At 42.2% G+C, this 23,190-nt stretch overlaps 1 protein-coding gene across 2 annotated transcripts in view; it reads right to left on the reverse strand.

The window, feature by feature from the left end:
- Positions 1-23,190, reverse strand: part of LOC122230421 (PDZ domain-containing protein 2-like) — a 122,985-nt gene that overhangs the window by 75,341 nt on the left and 24,454 nt on the right. For both annotated transcript variants that reach the window (XM_042997037.1, XM_015544396.2), the window contains exon 2: positions 8,917-9,418. In XM_042997037.1, coding sequence (XP_042852971.1) covers positions 8,917-9,372 — 456 coding nt within the window. In that variant the 5' untranslated portion in view covers positions 9,373-9,418. The remainder of the gene's footprint in view (positions 1-8,916; positions 9,419-23,190) is intronic.

A 23,190-nucleotide genomic window follows, 5' to 3' on the forward strand; every position in this document is an offset into this window, starting at 1 on the left:
AAGTTTGTCATTAGGATTACGTGAGATATTTATGGAAGGAGCAGTGCTTCCGACACCTAGTAGAGACATAATAAATGCTGACTGCTAACCATATATTACTTATGTACGCACACATATGTGTTAAAACCATCATACCATAATATGCCCAATGGTACTGCATCAGTGTTGCATAGTGACAGATGGTAGCTACACTTGTGGTGGGCACAGCATGGCGGAGTTGGCCAATCACTATGTTGTACGTCTGAAACTAATGTAACATTGTGTGTCCACTACACTTCAATTAAAAAAAAAATACATCATGTTGAATTGAATCTCAAACTTCCTTAGAACATATAAATGAGAACTTTGGCAAGAGAAACCAAAACAGGATATTAATTGATGAATTTATTATTGGCTTCTCTAGACATGGGTCTGTACACTTTTTAAATACATTAAAACACCCTAATAAAAATCTATCCTTTTAAAAAGCTAACCATGTCTGTAAGTCCTCTGGATTACTGGTAGCTTTTCTACTTTGGTTAATTCTCCTCTTGACTCCCTATTTTATTCGAAGGATGCAAACATATACCCAATACAAAATGTTTGAGTTACCTCAGATACTTGGTTGTTCAGAGAAATGAAAGAAAAACCTTCCAAAGTGATTTCCTTTGGGAGGGTCTTACTTTATGCTCACTCCTATAAGTTCCTCTTATCTCTAGGTATGTGGGTATGGGTCACAATGCATTCCTCAACATATTAAAAAAAAGCGCCATGTCCTTTCCTCATTTATCATGAAGGTCCAATGAAACCATTACAGTCCAATATGAACAAACCCATCCTCCCCCTAGAAATAGGCAACCTTCCCATTTAAGCTGCTTGCAAAAGAGAAAGAATGCAAAGCATTCAGAAAATCTGAAATACACAGTCAGAAACTAAAATGAAACTTTATGCAGTAGTAAAAAAACCAGATGTTAAATGGTCACTGATGTGCAGCAAAAGGAACGTCTGGGGAAATTATTAACAGACAGAGACCTGTTGGATCCTATACTTTTTCTACTATAGCACTACTCAGCGGGGCTCCATTGCTCAGCAACATGCAGTGTTTGCCAACGGTCTCCTTCATCTGCTGACCACAGACAAACGAGGCCTGTCTGGCCAAATGTAACTTCAGAAGTCACTGGCTTACCACAGTAGTTCATGAACTTGTCAACAATCCCTATATCATCCAATCATTTCACTTTGGACTTCATGGTTTTTGGTGTGTTGCCTCTGACCTCTGGAACACCTTTCTCTCTTCTCCATTCAGAAACAACCTCCTTGGCCTTCCAAGTCTCTCACAGCTCCACTATGTCCAAGATGCCATCCTTGAGAATCAGTGCTACTTATGACATGGCAGTTTTTGACACTTCGAGTACATGAGGCCGTGGCCTAGTGCATAGCCCCAAAGGGAACAAATTCAGAGACGTGCTGACTAGCTGTTGTCCCAGCTTGCTGGGCATCCCAAACTAGCACCTGGGTCAGTCCCATAGCTGACTCCCTGGGCCTAACAAAGTAGCTGAGAAACTAGAGCGGAATGGTGGCTTGACTTGTTTTTTCCATGGAAGACATGCTATGGCTACTAGGGTCCTGAAGATATGGGACAGTGCTCTTCCCTCTCCCAGTCCAGAAAAGCTGTGAAATCCCTTCCCAAAAGCAACAGGGACTATTAGGAGAGTCCAGAAATAAGCAAACCCATTTGGCTTTAGCCCAAATTAATAAAAACCTATCCATCCCATTACCAGTTACATCTGTCTTACCATCCTTTTGTTAAACAGAACATGTTAAGTATGGTTCACAGATGGTATGACAATACTAGATACACAGTCCTTTCTAATTTTTAAATGCCTTTACAAATAGGACTTGAGGGGTACCTGGGTGGCTCAGTCAGTTAAGCATCTGACTTCGGCTCAGCTCATGATCTCATGGTTCCTGAGTTTGAGCCCCACATCGGCTCTGTACTGCTGACAGCTAAGAGCCTGGAGCCTGCTTGTGATTCTGTGTCTCCTTCTCTCTCTGCCTCCCCACACCTCTCACAAATAAGTAAACATTACAAAATTAAAAAAAAAAAAAGAAGTAGGACTTGTGACAAGAAACATGCAAACCTATGATCGTGGAGAAAGAATAATGACCTAACATATACTCTTGACAAAAGAGCTAAAGACAAAATTCAGTAAGAGCACTCACAGGCCCACTCCATTCCCCTGCCCAATATACACACAAGTAGTTAAAAGCAAAATAAAGCAAATATCTAATAAAAATGGCTTCAGAAAGTAGGAATGATCAATCTGTAATACAGCCCCCAATGATACAGTCAAGAAACAGATCTTCTTCTTTTTCACTTTTATCTAATACCATGAGTTTTCTCTCCATACCTGAAAGTAAGAACTATAAGGGGGGCAGGGGGGGATGGGGGGGATTCAAAGAAATTAGTGCAAGTTTTCTTGATCATCTAATGAGGAGTTCAAAGATACACAAAGGAAGATACAAACAGGAAGTGGCAGATGTTATCAGTCTCAATTGTACAACTGTCAGTATTAAATCTAGTTGCCTACAGCTGAGAGCAGTGTTCAGTTACAAATAAAATCAGTGTCTGAAGTTTATGAGGCTAAAGCTGGCACTCACCAAAAATCAACAGGCCAACTTAAATAGAATATTAAGTAGATTTCCAACTGCCTCCTTAGAATTCTGCATGGGTATGTAATACGCACTTCAGTATGGTCAAAACAGGACTCTGCCTCCCTCTCCCTCCTGGCTTTCCCACCTCCATGGGAAAAGCACCATCATTTATGCCAGCTAAAGAGGATATGCAAACTAAAAGCTCGCTAGCTTTGATTCCTCCTTCTATTTCCTATACCCAAACCATGAGCAAGATCTGTAGGCTCTACTTGTAAAACACATCCACGTCTATCTACTCCTGCTCCTTCCTGCCACCACTCTGGTCAAGACCACCAGGATCTCTAATATGGATTATCACAGTAGTCTCCAGTATGGTCTCCCTTTTTTTCCTCATCTCCTACAATACCCTATTCTCCATTATACAACATACATCATGATGCACTCAGCTTAAACCTTCCAACAGCTCCCTAGTAGACGCAGACTGAAGTCCAAATCTTTGAGATGGCGAACACAAACCTCCATCTCTAGCCTTGCCTGCAATCCCAAATCATATCCCCTCCCCCACCTCCGTGTTCTCCCCAGCACTTACTGTCTCTCTATCCCTGGAAGACCCAATCACTCCTGCCTAGGGCAGCCACATGTGCTGCCTCCTCGCTGGAAATATTCTGCTTCTAGATGTTGCACGGCTGTCCTTTCCTGACATTCAGGCTTCGGCTCAAACATTGTCTGTTTAATTAGGCCTTCAGTGATACCAATTTCAGTTAACCCCACCAGGACACTGCCCAGTCATCTTTCACTTCACCGATTTCATTTATAGTACTTGTTGTCACCATCTAACATTCTGATTCATCAATTTGCTTATTTATTCCCTGTGGCCCCTTATTTGTGTTAAGTGCCATGGCACAGGAACCTTGTCTCTCATTTACCAGTGGGTTCTCCAGCAACAAAACGGTGCCTAGCACATAACAATACCGTATAAATGCCATAGAATTAATAAATGTGGGATGTTTATACACTCATCCTATGGTTTTTCAGAAGTTATTGAGACTGATGTTAAGAGGCTCACCCAGACGGGATACCTGCACGCTTGCCAATGTTTAGCGTGTGAACACCCGATCCAGTTGTAGAGATGATTGAGTTCTGAAACAGATCCTGTCTAGACAGATGGCTCAAGCCTTTGCTTCCTTTTGCATTGGCTTAAAGGGCAACGAGATTGTCAGCCTGTTGAGAAAAAGCCAAACCACGCAAAACTGGACGCTATGGACATTTATATTAATGTTGTTGAAGTGCTACCCTTTCCTATAAAAACGCCAATTACTGTGTGAGCTCATACATGCATCTCCTCACAGAGGCCAAAAAAAAAAGGGGGGGGATTTATTTACAAAACAGAGGTGGTACATTAAAGGGAGCTGTCTCGGCAGCATTTAAATGACCTCATCTTCTGTTGGAACCAAAAATAATATTTCACAATAGCATCTTTTCCCCAAATGTGAGAAGAAACATCATCCAACTAGAATTTTACTGCAGTAAGTGGTCTGGCTCTAGTTGCAAACTTAGATTCTGAGACTGTTTGCTTATCCCTTCTTATTTAGAATGATCAGTAAGAAATGATGTGTGATATGTCAGGGTTGAAGTTCCTGAGGTAGCAGACCAAAATGCTCAGTTTATAGGTGAGAAAACAGAAGCTCAGAGAAAGAACATGGCAGCTTGAAGGCCACAGAGTTGGGGAAGGAAGAACTAGGGCTGGAACATAGTATCCCATCTCTCAGACCTGGAGCTCTTTTTTAAAAAATATTTATTCATTTTTGAGAGAGAGAGAGAGAGAGAGAGAGTGTGCATGTGATTTGGGGAGGGGCAGAGAGAAGGGGACAGGGGATCTGAAGGAAGCTCTGCACTGACAACAGAGAGTCTGATGCTGGGCTTGAACTCATGAACCACAAGATCATGACCTGAGCTGAAGTCAGACACTTACCTGACTGAGCCACCCAGGTGCCCCTTAGGCCTGGAGCTCTTGGGCGCTTTCATTAATAAATGGGCACAGAACACCTGCAGGTGCAAGGCACTGAGCCAGGACACAAAGACAAATAAGGTCCTTGCCCTTAAAGTCTACTGGGGACACAACAAGCCCTATGGCAACTGGAATATGTGGGATTCATGCATTGATCAAGATAAGGAGGGGATAATGCAGGAGCCCAAAGAGGAGATGCTTAAAGATGGTACAGGTGGGGGGGGGTCCCCAGAAGCCTCCTAGAGGAGTGTGTCCCCCAGAAATGGAAGACGCTAAGCTACATGGGGGAGGGGAGAAGAAACAGAATGGTGAGAGCAGCAGCTGCAAAGGCTCACAGGAGATAGGGTAGCCTTTTGGGAAAAAATGTGGCTAATTCAGTCTAAACTGAGGAGGAAGAAAGCAGTGAGAGATGAAGGCAAAAAGTTAAGCAGGGATCAGAGAGTGAAAGGCCTCGTGTGCTTTGTCAAGCTAAGGTGTTCAGATATTACCCTGAGGGTAAAGTGGACCCATCCAAAGGGCTTAAGCTGCAGTGTGTGTGAGCAGGTACATGCATGACTGATGGAGTCTCTTTAGAAAGGTCCCTCTGGCTGCTGTGGGGACAGCAGATGACAGGAAGACACTGGACACGGATGGGTAGCAGACTACTATGACCACCCACATGGGAAATGAAAGCAGCTTGGTCCAGACCTATAGCCATAGAAGTGGGAGTGGGAGAGAGAAGTGGGGTGAGGAGGGAGACCCTACAGGGAGCCAGAGTTGATAGGATTTGGTGTTCGACTGGACATGGGGAAGGAAGAGGCCAGTATTTCAGTTGACTCCAGGATGCCAACTGTCCCAATTTCCTGGCATGGGACTGTCAGTACAAAACCACGGAAAGTTATAGACAAACCAGGTGAGTAACTGCTAGCTGAAACTCAGGTTTCTGGCTTGGGTGACTTTGAGAGTGATGGGACCTGGAACATTGGAGCCAGCTGGGTGGGAAAATGATGCATCGATGTGAAATATCTAAGATGGGAGACCTACTGCAGGTAGGTGGTAGAAAGCTTGGGGCGGGGGCGCTCAGGAGAGAGGTAAAGGAGCAGACACGGACTTAGGAGACATTACCACATAGAAGGATAGACGTTCACCCATTGCTTACTAGAATAGGATCATCCTCATGCTGTCTCTGCTTGATGCAAACATAAAACTACCCAGGAGATGTCCTGGATGTGATTCTCCTCAGTTACCTTTTCCTGCAGATTCAGACCTGGGGCAGCCTTCCTGAGGTCTCTGCAGACCACTTGCACTGAACCACTCAGCCTTCCTGAGGTCTCTGCTGAAGGTCTAGGGAAGAGTTCGGATACTCTATAGGGTGAATTACAAGTGTTAGGGTGAGACCACAAATGGACCCACAGACACACATGCCAACTATGAAGAAACTTGCCTGACTGGTAAATGGTAGGGTTCTTTTTCTCCCTATTATGTGACTAAGTTGTACTTATTTTTACCATGCTGCATTACAAAAATACACATTTGTAGTAAACAGGCTTGCAAGAACTGTTCCCTTGGATGAATAATGATCTTCACTAGACAGGGAGTAAGGAACTCTGAACTCATTTCTAAAACTGCTTATCTATGTCCTAGGAGATTCTAACGTTTTAGACAATGGGCCCAACTTTTATAATTTAAAAAATTAATCTGGTTGCATATGTCTTATTATGTGTTAATATTTTATAGAAACATGTTTTTTTAAAAGAAGATATTTACTAGATAAAATGTTTCCTACAGCTCTGTTAAAGGAAAAGAGGGTATAAAAATAAAGACAGAAGATTTATTTTTATGTAACAAATAACAGTCTGTGAAAAGAAGCATCTCACAAATATAAATGGTCTGAATGATTATAAACCTATTCTGTAATTTATTCTTTGTAGATTTATATTAAATCATTAATAAAGCAGAAACAGAACAATGCTGACATGTTTAATCTCCCATTATTCAAATGGAATAGAATTTTTTGCCCCAAGGGTTTAAGAGGTAAATGCCTAATTTTTGTTTTTTCTGGAAATTCCATTTTAGCATGATTTTGGGCTCATCCTGGAGTAAAAATAAAAATCCGCTCAGCCCAAGAACCTACACCACCTTCTGTGATGGTCTACTGGTTCCAATCTGGATGTTGGGGAAGCAGTGAAGATCTACTTCTTGCCAACTCTATCAATCCTGGGTAAATGCATTGAATGATGATGCTTCTTGGTTTGAAAAGGGTCCTAAAAGATATTCATGCCTAAAAGGGTGTATGGCCCATTCCAACTTTCTAAGATGTAAAGTATAACCCAGGGTCAACATTCAATCTATAGATTATGGGCAGTTGTGAAGAATGCAAAGTCCAGATGGCAGATCTCTCCTTTCTATAGGCATGTGGCTTTAAAAAAAATGTCCTAAAGGCAATAGATTTTGTTTTTGTTTTTTTTTTAAATCACCATTTCATTTATATCTTCTTTGACATTTGATCTTGAGTGCAAAAACCAGGCAAAGGAAGTCTGATATGTGTAGTCTTCAAATAGTCTAATCCAGAAATTCACTTTTATGTTACTGCTTTTAGTTAAGTTTAGCAGAGAGGGGCACCTGGGTGGCTCAAGTTGGTTAAGTGTCCGACTTGGGCTCAGGTCAAGATCTTGCGGCTCGTGGGTTTGAGCCCCATGTCAGGCTCTGCGCTGACAGCTTAGAACTTGGAGCCTGCTTCAGATTCTACGTCTTCCTCTCTCTTTGCACACCACCCCCCCACTCTTGCTCTGTTTCTGTCTCTGTCATAAACAAACAAACAAAAAAAAAAGGTTAGCAGAGAATGAGTAGCCTCTTAAAAGTTTTTTTTTTTTTCTTTTAAAGTCATTTCCAAATTATTTCTACTGTGTCCTAGGCCAAATGAAAGCCTATTCTTTGGAATATATGTGAGATTTAGTCTCTTTTGCTAACTTAAACCTTCAAAATGATTAAGCTAACCAACACTCCCTAACTTACTCATCCTCAGCTTTCTGTGTATTCATAATCTAATCATTAGGAGAAAAAGTCATATCCAAATATAGTACTCATCAGAAAGAAACAAATTATAATCTTTGTATTGTCCTTAATTTGGGAGGTCCACATTATAATCTTTTTATTGACCTTAATTCTTTTTTGAGGAGAACCATAAAGTTGGTAGAAAATCATTGATAGAGACACTACTTTTTTCTTCTCCTTTATTTACAATTCTATCTACAAATCATGCCTCCTTTGGGTAAGGCTTTATGAAGACCACCCAGATACTCAAATGAAGGAACATGGTTCCTTGAGAGAGGGATTATTTTGATTCCTCTAATCCCATTATACAGATTGGCTATGATTGGAGAAATATGCATGAAATAGCCTTTCTAGAAATTAGACTCATTCCCAGGGTACCATTTCAGCAGTATGCAAAGCTGAACTTGATGCTTCTTATCTTCCCAACTTTCTCTTTCATCCTTAAGGGGTGTCTCCTACAGGGACTCAGAGAGGAAACCAATCAGAAACAACATAGCAAGTTACTGCTTCTTTAGGAACCCACAGGCATACCTGCCAAGAAGATTCTTGGAAGGAACGTGCTTGCCCTAAAGAAATATAATTTCATGAGAGAATGTTGGCTACAATGGAGGAGAAAATTTGAAGCTAGAAGTGGACCTGTTACCACTCAGAGTATACCACATCTGCTTTGCCTTTAGGTAAGACCAACCCTGACCATCACAGCTGGATATCATAGTATCAGAGATATCTGTGAAATTTCCCCCAACTTCACTGGAATTCAGCAACGTAATAACACGAACCCATAAAAATATCACTGGTTTTGAAGTGTTAAAAATAAAAGCAGATGTTTCCCTGAGTGTTGAACATCCTTCCTGTGTAATACTGAGGACTGAATGTTTGAATGTTTTTGCTATCAATTGCCACCAGGAATTCTTGGCCTCACTAGTGGCAATTCCACTGGTGACAGTAGTGATAAATAATGATGCAGTTCGAGTACTTTATCTGGGCCTCAGACGACTCAAATTATACCACAGAAGGGCTTGAATTTTCCACTTAGGATCACTCAACTAGCTCTTTATTTAAGTGGATGAAATGATTTGGATTTTTTGTTGTTGTTATTGTTATGTCCTCTGATCATTTGTCTTACTAAATGTGTTGGCTTCTAAATACAAGGCCATCTTAGATAGATTTTCTGAGCCTTAAAAGCTATTTCAACAGTACTTTGTTTGAAATTCAGGTTCGATAAGCAAACAAAAGCTTACCCGTGCCAGGCAGTCACTTGATTGGAAGTCTGTCTTCCCAGATTTTGAGAAGCGACGTTTGTCATTGCTTGTAGGTAGAGCAGCATCTGTCTTTGGAATTCTATGCTCTGTCCCTCTGTCTGCTTCTGACTTGTCTAGATGGGATCCAGCCAGCTCCTTCAGAGATTCCGGGCCATTTTCTAGCTCAAAAGCATGGCCATTGCCAAGTTCAGGGTCTGGGCCGTTGTCCGGCTCAGAGATGGGGTCATTGTCCAACTCACAGCCAGTACTGCTCTTGGGTTCTTCAGTGGCTTTGTGGGTAGAAGGCCTGGAAATGACCCCAAACTTTCTTGCTCTTTTTCCCTTTTTCACAGTTTGGTCACCCAGCTCCAAGGTTGGCGTCTCTCCTGGTTCAGAGCTGTTGGTACCGTTGCCATTATACGGAGAGTGAACTTTGTGCTTGAAGCGGCGCAGCATGATCAGGTAGATAAAGCCGCCATTCCAGCACTGCTCAGCCAGGTAACTGCAACACACACAGAAATGCCGGATGAAACCCTCACACCATCCATCTCGACCAGCGCATCGGGCAGACGCATTCAGCAGCACCCGCGGAACCCGTGTGATTAACAACCTGGTGAAGCAACAGAGGTACTAAGCTTCCCAAAGAGGCTCAATGCTCAGTTCATTCTTTTAATCTACATAATTGTTGATGCTAAAAATAACCCCCAAGCAAACCAAAATCCCCACGAGCTAGAAATTACTAATGAAAAAAACCCTAGAGTAGGTAATTAGAAATGGAGTTTTCTATTCACAGAGCCAATCCTTACATATGACTACAAAAACAATAATTCTCCATTCCCTCAACAATTTCTTACATCAGAATTATGCTAGCCTCCCATTCATCTAGTTAAAAAAACAAATTTAAATTAAAAAAAATTTTTTTTAACATTTTTATTCATTTTTGAGAGACAGAGAGAGACAGAACACTAGTGGGGTAAGGGCAGAGAGAGAGCGGACACAGAATCTGAAGCAGGATCCAGGCTCTGAGTGCGGGCTTGCACTCGTTAACCGCAAGATCATGACTTAAGCCAAAGTTGGACAATTAACCGACCGAGCCACCCAGGCGCCCCGCAAACTTAAATTTTTTTAAGTAAACTCTACGTCCAATGTGGGGCTTGAACTCACAACCCAGATATCAAGAGTGGCATGCTCTACTGATTGAGCCAGCCAGACGCCCCACCATTCATATAGTTTTGATGTCATTACTCTGCAAGTTCCCAAGGTAAAGAATAGATAAACTGAGAGACATGTAAAGTTCTGCTCTTAGGATGAAAATATCAACTGCACAACAACAAGAATCACTGCCTCACAGCATTCCAGTGAAAAGAGATACTGAGTTGGGGGTGGAGAGGTGTTGGCTGGAATTAAGACACAACTGGTAATAAGCGTTGACAAGTGTGTGCTGCATTAAATGAGCATCAAGTCCACTTCTTGATAATGGTTCTAGTTTGGGTTGTTCCTGGCACACAAGGAGTGTCATTTTCAGTCTGGGTGTCGCTTTGAGAGGACCCCCAATGAAAACCATGCAGACATGGGGTGACTAGGATACAGAAGGCTATTGGAAACTGTGTCAACCAGGAAAAGTGAAAGGGCAGGGATGTCCTCTTCAGGGATGCTTGGCTTGAGAGGGCAGAGGCCGGGCTCAGTTGCGTTTCATGTACTTGAGGGGTGCCAAACACTTAGAAGCAGGAAATAATATAAGTGAGATAATGCATGTGAAGCCTGACACACAATAACTACTCCAGATCTTAAGGAATAACAATAAATAGAACATCAAACAAGATAAGTAATTAGTGGTATTCAGGACCATGAAAGCTTTAGCAAAGAAAACACACTTGCTCAAAGTCAGGAAACTAGGCTGGGCTGGACCCTCTACTTATGCCACCCAAGATAAGGAAGCACAAACCCCAGATGGATCCAGGGAAACGCCTTCACCACTGGAATGTTGCCACATTCTACACATCACCTGATCACAAGCAAAGAATGTCAACCACCAAATCCTTAATGTGTTGGACTGCTTCTGGCCTTCATGTGCCTACAAAGGGTTGCCCACATCCTCAATAAATGAGAAACAGAACATTTTCAAGTATACCAAGCTGCTCCTCCTCCAGGCTTGAAGCTCAGACTTGAGAGCTGGGATAGTCAGTTTACAGGAAGGGGTCGCGTCCATAACGAGAGTTGCGTCCATAACCAGTTGCGTTTGAAATGTACTAAATTCTGGGACAAAGGCATATATTACCCATACCTAATGGTCAGGTTAATGCAATGACAATGCCAGTCTCCATGAAGAGCAGAATAATTCTGAATTTTTGCCATGGAGTAGAGTGAACAAGAGAGATGGGTCCTTAAACAACCACCAAAGCTAATAAAAACTTTCTTTGATCCTGGGCTATAAAACATGGTAATGAACTTACACATAAAAACCAGGTAGATAAAAGGTACCATATAGACCTCAGGTTGTACTGTGAAATATAATGAGATGAAGAGGTATAAAGAGAGGTCCACTAGAGTCTGGAAAATGAAAATTAAACTTGGTTCTCAGTATAATTTCTCTATAATGTTTAAATTTCATTCTTTGAATTGTGTATCTTTTTCACACTGGAAAAATTTTTGTAAAGATATAAGATCTTCAGGGTAGTTATTAGCCAGACTGTAAGGGTTTCTTTGAGCAAATCACTACTATTAATGCAAGACATATGTCAGATGTTATGAAAAACAGCATAAGGTAGTAAAAACAGGACCACGGGGAAAGTCAGACACTCAAGTCTTCATTCTGGCTTTGGCCCAACCATGTAAAAACAATGGTAATGATACCAAATTTCCATCAACCTATGTATGAATGGATAGACAAAATGTAGTATATCCCTATAATGGAATATTATTTGGCAATAACAGGAATGAAGTGTATGTCATAACTTAAGTTTGAAAACATTATGCTAGGTAAAAGATGCCAGACCACAAAAGGCCATGTCATTCCATTTATACGACATGTCCAGAATGGGCAAGTCCATAGAGACAGGAAGTGGATTAGTGGTCACCAGGAGTCGGGAGAAGGGAGAATTGGGACTGCTTACAGAGTTTTTGGGGACGATGGAAATGTTCTCAAATTAGATACTGGTGATGGTTGCACAACACAGTGAATATACTCACTGAATTGTATACTTTAAAATAGTGAATTTTCTGTTATATGAATTAGGTCTCAATTTAAAAAAATAACAGCAAATATAATAATTCTTGCCAAGTTTTGAATTGCTTTTTTTTTTTTTAAAGCAGGTTCCATGCCTAGTGTGGAGCCCAATGCAGGGCTTGAACTCACAACCCTGAGATCAAGACCTGAGCTGAGATTGAAAGTTGGACACAACCAACTGAGCCACCAAGGTGCCCCAGAGTTACTTCTTAGAGTATGTGCTCCTTAAGAACACCCTTTGCAAGAGAAGAAACTGAGGCTTAGAAATATTAATATGCCCCAGTTCACCTAAATGTCAAGTGCTGGACTGACAGCTTGCTTCTCAAACCCATGCTATGTCCACTGTGCTGCTGTGCTGTCTCAATTACTCTAGTGTCCTTGTCTGTAACACGAGGGTGTTAAAATAGGTCATCTCCAAGTTGCTTTCGCATGTTCAGAACTGTGAATGCTAGTTTCTTGGGAAGGCTTCTAGAGATCAAAGGTGCAGGCCATCCCCAAAGTATTGATCCAGTGCCAAAGACAAAACAGAACCCTGGAAAAACAAACATTCCCTTTTTTTAATTTTTTTAACGTTTATTTATTTTTGAGACAGAGAGAGACAGCATGAACGGGGGAGGGTCAGGGAGAGAGCGAGACACAGAATCCTAAACAGGCTCCAGGCTCTGAGCCATCAGCACAGAGCCTGACGCGGGGCTTGAACTCACGAACCGTGAGATCATGACCTGAGCCGAAGTCAGACGCTTAACCGACTGAGCCACCCAGGCGCCCCCAAACATTCCTTTTATGTCCAAGGTGTCCTAGGTCTCCTGGACATTAACTATCAACCTGAAAAAGATATCACCTGGAGAGGCAATTCCTTTTGGGATTCTATCTTTTGTATTAAGCTCTGGACAATTAGATGGGTTCTGTGCAGAAACCTTCTTTTCAGTACCAAAAAGGCTGGCTCACTGAGTCAGAGTATAGGATCTTGGAAATCTCTACTCTCACAGAAGCTCCAAGAATCTTGGGAGGTTTATTCCTTCTGCAGGGTCCATACTCAACAAAATTACAAAGCAAGAGTTTATCTTTAGTTTGGCACCACGTCCTCATCCCCTCCTGACTTCCTAATAATAAATAAGGCTCTGACACTTTCAAGGAACTGTATGACAGGTTATTTTATTCCTTCCTGGACACTGCATCTTCTAAGGTCATCCCGAAGACAAAGTGTAATGAATCAACTACGGACGCTACAGCAAGTTGGTGAGAAAGACTGTTAGGCTGGGGGTAGTTTTCTTAGAGTTCTTCCATCCACCTTATATGTAATGCCTCCATATTCCCTATCCATCTGTACTGAAATGACTCACCAAACTTTTCCAGTGCCTTTCTAGCTAACTCATATGTCCAAATCCCTTTTCAGTTCAAAAGGATTCCTACCCACCATGAGAATCTTTAAACTTCAAAGTTAGTCTTTGAGAAAGAAGAAATGGAATATAATCCTGGTCCAGAAAAATAGGTCTCCTCTTCAGTAATTTTTTGGTTTCTTCCCCAAATTTGAAACTGTCCTCGGACATATAAAATTATTGATTAAATTAATTTGATTTTGACCATCCCAGGATGGCCTTAAGATAAATGAGGAAAGACAAGCATATCCAGAAATGAAGTTCTAAATTCTAGCCTAGAATCCTCCCTGTGGAATGTATTGAGGTTCCTCACTTCACTTGGCCTTTGCAAACACCTTTTGTAACTTAATCCCTTCTACCTCCCTTTCCTCTCAAAAAGTGCTTTATAATAAATAAAATAAAATAAAATAAAATAAAATAAAAATAAAATAAAATAAAATAGCTTTGAGTACCTCCTGTGTTTCTTGATGCTCTATCATAATTCTGGCATCTGGGTTCTCCAGGGGTGGGAGGCCCAGGAAGGACTGGCAGGTAAGGTTGGGTGCTAGGAAAAGCTAGAGGGATAAAGCTGCCTGGAGTTTAAAGAACAAGGACAGGGAGGCAGGAGATGAGAGGGGCAGAGACAGTAGGTGTTGGAAGGCCAAGGACACGCATTATTTATCCATGCCCTAATTCTATCAAAAGAAGGCATGAGGCAGCTATGCAATTCTGATATCCTAGACTGTTCTGCCAAAGTCCTCAGAAGGAGCAGTATCTCCAGGTGCCTTTGAAAATCATCTTGGGCATTTGGCCATCAGTTACCGATGGCTGGTACATAGTGTGAACCCACAGAAGGGAGCTGCCAGGCAGATCCATTGGTGTATACATATGTGTGATTCAGAGTCAGTTGGCTCACCACCCCTGGGTGGCCTGCACCCCAATGCCTTGAAAACACTGTATAACTCAGACAACATAAAGGAATTCCAGAACTCAGACTTTTTGGCAAAGCAGACATTCTCACTTCATCTGAGTGAGTCAGGCCCCCAGGATAGACAGTAGAGGAACAAGATGTTTATAGAGGAGTTCCTACGTCCAGGCAGGAGTTTTACACAATGGGACTAACTGCTAATAGCCGCCCTGTGTAACACACAAGATGAATGGAGATCGACTGTTCTTGCTCATGATTGCCTCTTGCCTAAGAAGTAATGGGAGGTTAAGAAGCTGTTTGTGGTCCTTTGAAAACCTGCTAAGCCTAATTAATCCAGAGGGCTGTCTGAGGTTGTAAATCTGTAGGTTCCCAGAGAAGAACGGGTTGAGAGGAAGTGTTAAATATATACAGATTAATTTCCCAGCGAAATCTCGGCTGGGAAACAGAGGGAGGCAAGTTCAAACAGCTCCATGAGAGGGGGTGGGAAGATGACAAACATCTCCTGGAGTCATTTAGTAACAAGATTCCCCACGGGCAGTCTCTCTCAGCTGTTGCCTCCCAGCTACCTTGAATGTTGGGCTTACTCCTCCCAGATTCTACAACCCTTCCTAAAATGAGCCAGACTTTCTCTGGAGACTCTGTAAAATAGAATTTGGGGGTGAATTTTGTGCTGAAAAGAGTGACTGATATCCTCGTGTGCTCATATGGCCATTTCTGAAAATAAATCCATCTACTTCTTTGCTGGGACCATGAGAGAGAAAATTAGCCCTGATTAGATGGAGAAAGATGGGGCTCAGGCACCAAAAAGACTTTGAAAATAGACCAGAGTCTAGGCTTAGAGTATAAATGAATAGAGCACCGTATTCCAACTGCTGCGTGAGGGAGGTGACTGATAAAGTCCAGCTTAGCTGACTCTCTCGTCCTCATCCAGCATCAACAGCTGGGGGTCACCCACTCTTTCCTCTTCTCCTTCATCTGGAGTCAAGAATAGAGAATATGAATACATGAATATGTTCTCTTATCATAAAATCTGTATTATTTTTTATCATACAACTTGGATTGGGAAACAAGTTGATATTGCAAAATCAGGTTAAATATTTATTTAAGAATTTTTTTCTGACCTAGAATACAATATTACCATTCAAATCCAATTCAAATTATCAGCTACCAAAACTTGCTACCACCACACAGCTTAGCAGCAAAATTTCAGTCATATCCATCTATACAGCAGGACAGAGATCCATATTGCCCTCAGGGGAATTGGGGCAAATATACTGATACTCTGGCGACTGCTATTTCTATGAATAATAAACTGTCTTCCATCTTTGATCCAAGTGTCTCATGCTTTCCACCGGCATTCATGAAACCAGGCAGGCCAAATTGGTTAGCTTACTAGTAGAGTAAAATTGTAGTTCCTGGCATACAGTAGGATAATATACAGAGTAACTCAGTTTATAATTGGTTCTGCTCCCCAGCATTGAACTTAGAAAAGGAGCTTAATAATATATTTCTCTTAATACCAGTGACTAAGAAATAAAAATAAACATGCATCTTATACAAACCAATACTGAATCTTTTAAGGCATATCAAACAGAGGAGAAATTACACTAAGGGGTGTAAGAAAGAAGGTGGGTGTTCTACTGTCTGATTCTATAAACACTGATTGAATTCAGCGTGTCAGCCTCAAAGGCAGAAGCTACATTTTGTGTTCATCCGTGTTAAGTGTACTCACTTCTGCCCTGTCCCTACTTGAATTCCATTTCCTGCAACCATTGGCTGCAATATCCATTTCTGTACAGAAGCACAGCTGATTCTTTTTCTGTTTCCTGCCAAGATAGCTTCTGGATGCAAAGGGGTGGGGGTAGTAGAGACACTGCAGAAAAACACTGGATAAAAAGCAGCCAAATCATATGATTAATGGAAAAATTGTTTTGACTTCCCCGTAACAAGAAATCATTGATTTTCATATTTATCTTAAAAACTCACATCTCAAACTAACAAAAATGATTTATGTAGCCTCCATGTTAGGATGCACTACACATTTTCAACTGCAGTACAGCTTAATAGAAAGGAAGCACAGTTGTGGTCCTTTCTAACATAGAGCAGCAGGTTGACATGAAGTTCCAGTTTTTCTCAAAGGTTTTCACGCACCTCATTTCTGCCTAAATCAATAAAAGTGGTTTTTTTTAAGCCACCATATACCTTTCGAAAAGAGAAACTTAGAAGCTAAATTAAGTAGGAGATGCCTGATCAATGGTGAGAACTGACCTAATAAAACATACTACAGAGATACTGGCCCTTAAAAGAGAACTTCCAGGCTTCTATTTGCAACTGATTGCATTTCTTTATTAAATTACTGTGAGTGAATCAGGGTTTCTTATAACTTTATGAGATCAACCTGCAACCTATACAGAATCAAATCAAAACTCCAGCCACATTGCTTTGCTAGGTCATCCTGATGATGTTGGTCACATTCTCCATGGGGGCAGAAAGAATGCTGGGAGAGTCAGACTTTGCTGTACATGAATGAGTCAATCACACCTCATGAATGGAGTGATGAGCTCAGACAATATACATGGGAACTCATATCACTTTTTTCCTTATGACATAATGCTTGTTTTTTGTTTATAAAATGACTATTTGCTCATTACAAATTCATTCATTCATTCATTCATTCATTCATTCAACAAATAGTTACATGCTAAGCACTGTTAGGCATTTGGGGGTACAGCAGTGAACAAAATGATTCCTGTCTTTGTGGAGCTTACTATCTAGAAGGGAGAGATAGGCAACAAACAATGGACCTGTTAAAATAAGCATCCAACTATATCATATGTTAGAAGGTGAGACGTGCTATGGAAAACAGAAAACACTGAACAGGATACAGAAGATCAAACATGCCAGGAGTTGGAAGAGCCAGGTTGAAACTTTAAATGCTGTGCCTGAGGTGGCCCCACTGGGAAGAACACACTGAGCAAAGACTTGAAGAAGATGAAAGGGTTGGCCATGCTGCTGCCTGGGAGCAAAGTGTTCCAGACAGAGGGAAGAGCCAGTGCAAGAGTGATGAATTGGAAGCGTTCCTGGTGTGTCTGAGGAATAGGCTTGAGAAAAGGGGCAAGAGAGGAGAATAATAGGAGATGAGGTAACAGAGACTGGTTTTGGAGGGCTGTATAAGCAGTTGTAAAGACTTCTATGCAAAATGGGGGGCTCTTTAGTTTTGAGCAGAGGAGTAAGGTGATATGTACTATGTTTTAAAATGATCCCCTTTGTTTCTGTGTTGAGAATGGACTGTGGTGGGGGCAACGGTAGAAGGACGAAGACCAGATGGAAGATCATCTTCAGAAATTCCAGCAAAAGATAAGCTGGCTCAGCAGAGAGTAGCCACGGGGATGGTAAGAAATGGCCAGAATCATGATGGATTCTAAAGGAAGAGTCAGTAGCCTGTGCTTTTGGATGTGATATAGGGTATGAGAGAAAGTGAGAGATGAAGTGTTTGGCTTTCATAACTAGAAAGGTGGAGTTGTCATCACCTGAGCTGGTAGAACAAGCAGCCTTTGGGTTTGGGGCTCTCTGACCTATTCTGAATGCACACATCTATTCTGGAGTTCAGTTCTGGACTCGTTGAGCTTGATATGATTATGTGGGCAGCTAGCTCTCTAAGTCTGGATTTTGGAGCAGAGGACTAGTCTGGAGACAGAAACTTGGGAGGTGCAAGAATATTCATGGCATTTTAAGACCCCTAAAGATAAATTCCTTTGGGTTGATTTTCTGGGTCCAAAGTTCTTGCTCATCAAGAGCATATTCAAGGGTTTCATATGTAATTCTAATCTTTCCTCTTAAAAGGGGGTAACAATTTATAATCCCAGCTGTAGTGTCTTAGAGAACTGTTTGTTTCTGAATATTGTCACTTTTTAATCTTTGTCAGCCTGATAGTCAAAAGCTACCTCATGTCATAATTTGCAAGCCAGTGATGACTAGTGAGGTCAAAATTCTTATTAATCATTTGCCTTCTTTGAAAACTGCTTATTTATGCCCTCTGTTTGTGAAGATCTTCATCTTTATACCCTCCTACATTAGCATGGTGGCTGTCGCATAAAAAGCACCATAATGAAAATGAAGGGTCAATGAGAAGATCCCTTCTATTTAAAAAAAAATCATTAAAAAATGACCTTATTGAGATATATTTTGCACAGCATATAATTTATCTGTTTCAAATGTACAATTCAGTATTTTAAGGAAATTTATCAAGTTGTGCAAACACCATAAGTCCATTTTAGAACATTTTCATCACCCCATTAAGACCCCTCATGCTGTTACAGTTAATGCCCGTTCCCCATCCCAGCCACCACTTTGTTTCTACAGGGCTGCCTCTTCCAACCATTTCATGTAAATGGAATCATCTAATACGTAGTCTCTTGTGTCTTGCATCTTAAAAACAACTCCTTCTTAGTAGGTTCTTAGTCACCCAACTTTACCTCCTTCTGGATTCTGCCATCTACCTCTTATAAAGTCTTGATTTGTGCAAACGTGCTCTTTTGATGTCTTTTTCACTTTCCTTCAGATCATACCCAATTATCCTGAGACAGCCCTCAGACAGACTTGCTAGCACCTCACCTATTGGTCTCACATGTCCTCCTGTCATACCCACCAGTCCTTCCAGTTTGGGCTATGGAAACCCCTGGTAGCCTGTCCCACATTTAAAAATTCTCACATGACTGCACTTAGGTGGACTACGCAGTCCTTCCCATTTGGTCCCCTAGATTTTTTCCTACTGTCCCACTATTATCATAAACCAATTCTGCTGCAAAAGGAAATCTTTCCTCATTAACATTGACTAGGCAAATGATCCAAATACTATGCTAATGTCATAGTATATAATTTATATACTAACATATTCATGTTACTATGCATTCACATCAACAGCATTTCGTTTTTAATTTTCTCCATGCTATTTTTGTCCAGGACAAATTACCAGCAACAGATTATTATGAGACTCAGAGTCTTCTCTGTACTTCTTTTGCCTCGATTGGTGCTAATGAACCTTCCATATCTCCCCTATGCCTTGTTCCCTGGCCAGCAAAAGATGATGCTTCATATCACCAGAGGTCTTTGCTAGGATGTGTCCCTAGAGCTGAAGATGGGCCCAGTCTGAGACACATGAAATTCAGGAAAGCCCTCTGCCTGTCTTGAGTCTTGCCTGAGATCCAACTTTCTAGCCTTGCCAGGTGCATTTCCTATGGCAATTCCTATGCTTCCCTACATGTGGTACTGCCCTTGGACTTTCCTTGAAAGAGGGCAAGATCAGTGCTCAAGGCTTACTGAAGCCAAACCATGTCCCAGAGATTATGCTCAATCTGTTTTCCAGCCTCGGGGTTACCAAGTGCTGAGAAATGTGTTAAAGATGACACAGAGACTGAGTTCCATATTGCCCCTGCCACAGCTTCCATGTTCCTGTGGTGAAAGCCACTGGAAGCTATGAGAATTAGCAACACACATTCTCCTTTTCTCTCCCTCTTCCCTAAAGCCAACCAAATCTGAGAGTTCACCACCAGCTAGTAATCCTCAAACTCTCACACTGCACTATTCAAAAGACAGTCACCCTCCTCCCCCTCCCCAGAGGTGATGCTAAGAGAAGGGAGGCTTCTGTAGGCCTAGGCATCTCAGAACGCACATCAAGCTACTCACACACTAATGCAAACACTGATGAAATGTCTGTACCCTCCAGTTCTCTCCCCTTTCAAGTGGCTCCAGCTGCATCTTGAAACAATTTCCCCAGCTTGCCTCAATCCTTCCAGGGTCTGTTCCATTGGCTTGGCCAGAGTCTGCCCCCACCTCACTCCAAGCCTGGTTTCACTTATGCCAAAACAGCTTCCATCAAGATAGTGGGCTTCTTTTCCGAATTTCTTTCACTGTTTTGAAGTCAGCACAGAAAAGATACTTAAGAAATTGCAAAATGAGTACTTCTATCAGTGTGTTCCCACTAATGTCACACACTGTTCTTCTCTTGAATCTCTTCTATACAGCATAATGAGAAATTTTTTTTAAGTATGATTTTCTTTTCTTCTTTTTCTTTCTTTTCCAAGGTTCTGTGGCTGGCAGGGCTGGGCTGGACAGAGCTCCTCATCTACAAAGTTTCCTGTAAACTGGCTTTCTAAGTTTGGCAACCTTCTCTAGCAAAGAGTGCTTCTAAGAAGTTGGATTTGGTGGCTGTTTTCCCTCTTGTTCATCCATCTGCATGATCCTCTAGAACCCTTCTTGGTTTGGGGAACCTCAGTTACAAGCAAGACAGATCAACAGAACTCTGGCCTAGAGAAACACATCAGCCAAGTCCTTACAAGTCCTTCAGAACACTGAAAAATCTTGGCTTCTCATCAGCGCACTCTTCATATTGACCAACTGGAACTGTGGCATCGTTGAGTATCTTCGTGACCCCTGGTTCCTAGTTCAGACAAGGAACATACAGAGGCATTTGTATGTTTGCAATTGTCTACTGAGATTTTAAACAAAACTGCAAGTGTTAAAGAAAGCTGAAATTATCGGATGCACAAGCATCAATGCTGATTCGAAACTGTAAAACTTACTTTTAATGGTGTGTTGATAAGAGAAGCTCCAAAAGCGCACTGGAGTTATAATAGACAAGGGGGGCGCGAATACCCATATTATGCTGTAACTCCATGCTGTGTACAGAGTTAACTGCACATGCACTCTACCTCATGTCAGCCTAACGCAACCCTAAGGTTGATGTTACAGGTCATGTTTCAGAGAGGGGAAAACTGGAGAATAACTGGCTCCAGGTCTCAGAGCGAGCTGGGATTCAAATTCCCACCTGATCACAAACAAACCCAGCCAGGGACCTTGGGATTCACTGTAGCCAAGCCCCATCCTACTGGTGGTCATTATGATAAGTTTGGATGAAGGAGAAGGCCTACAACTTCCAATAGCCAAAAGAAACCTCTCCCCACTTTAATATCACAAAGGATTCCATTTTAGTGATATGTTAACAACCCAGAATATGTCCCACACCTATAAGAAAAGGGCCCTAGGGAAAACAAGAGGTACTTTTAGGCAGGTCCAGAAGGCAGGTTAGTATTTGGGAGGGGTGAGGTGGTTTCTTGGGGTGTGGGTGGAAGCCGCCAGCTCTCATTCCATCTCTCAGGTATGAGCTGAGACAGTCCCCGGGGAATCCCGGAAAAGCGGATGCAATACTTGCTCAGATTAGCCAGAATCAGAGGATTAAGGAACCAACCTGGCCCCCAACCCAGCCAAGGCCACACAAGACGGCCAACACAAGATATGCCCTCTGGCGATGGCTTCTCCCTCAGGCACACTCTGGAGCTCAGTCACCCCCTCTCTCTCCACAGTGCCCCCACCCCAGACCAGTATTACGCACTGCACACCTCTCCTTCTACGATGAACTGCCCCTTCTGACTGCAGGTAGTCTGTGTACACTTTCTGGCCGAAAGAGGCACCTTAATACCATATTCATTGTTCCTGTGCATTCTTGTCCAAGATAACGTGCTGTCAAGTGGTGATGGGTCCACATGGGTCAGAATGGGCATGAGGCAGGTAAATCTCTGGGCTGAAGTACCACTCAGATGTCCCCTCAAGTAAGCACTTGCTGTCCAGCTGGTGAGGAGTGTTAGTTAGGTCAGGACCTCCGGCTGTGAGCTTCATCAGGGTCCCCCTCAGCTTTCAAGTCAAGGTCATGCTCTCCTGGGGCAATTTCTGGCCAATGGCAAGCAAGATGGTATAGCGGCCAAGGGCAGGTTGTCCCAAGATGGGCCACTTTGGTGTGAAGATTATTTTGAGTTAAAAAACAATCAAACTCAGCAGTTTTGGCAACTCCAATGTTTTACAAAGGCCTGTTAAGAATTTAGATAGAGGAACTGCTCCAGGAAGAGAGCTATCAGCATAGATAACTGCATTGTACTGTGAACTAGATATGATGGTCAGGGAGGAACCTAGCAAGGCCAGTTTGTTCAAACTCATTGTTTGAGTGGCCCAGCAAACATCTGTTTACCAAACATTCATTCTTTTTCATCTTCCTGTGAATTGCATTCCCTCTTTTTGAAGTCCAAGACCCCTATCTCCTTCCTCTTAGTTCAGAATGACACATAGACCTCTTTTTGCCTGTCTTTGATATTTCTATGTCTGTGTGGATTCCTTGTATGTATGCTATTAAATTTGATTTTCTCCTGTTAATCTGCCTCATGTCAATATGATGCTTAGTCTGGCTAGAAGGACCTTGAGGAGACAGGATCTTCTTGCTTCCTGACAACTGGGAGATGGGGCCTGGCCATTGCTACCCAGTGCAGAGTTCCCCCAGGCACACTTGTTCTCAGAGCCCCCTGTTGGGCTGACCGACTTTGTCAGGTGGGCAGCACGGTGTGTGGCTCCCCTGCCCAGCACCACTTCCTCCCGTTTTCTTTCCCAGGACATTTTGCACTCTTAGCTCTAACTCAGCATCTGCTTCCTGGAGAACGTGAGTGAGGGCAATATAAAGAAAATAACAAAGTATGTCCCAAAAAGGAGGTGATAGGAAATAACAGTAGCCAAAAAAGGTTGTGAGGGATGCGTAGGACTCAGCTAATCTGGGTACAGAAGCAGCCAGCAGAGCATTCTTGAGAAGTCAAGTTGGATGATCGGCATTTAAACCTGTTTGCTGATGGCAGGAAAAAACCAAAGGGCAAGAGGCTCCTTTTGCAAAGGTGCTCCTTTGGATTAGACTCTCTTTACTCAATACCTAAACAACTTCACCAAAC

This window comes from Panthera tigris, chromosome A1 (genome assembly GCF_018350195.1).
Source record: "Panthera tigris isolate Pti1 chromosome A1, P.tigris_Pti1_mat1.1, whole genome shotgun sequence".
NCBI classification, from domain to species: Eukaryota; Metazoa; Chordata; class Mammalia; order Carnivora; family Felidae; genus Panthera; species Panthera tigris.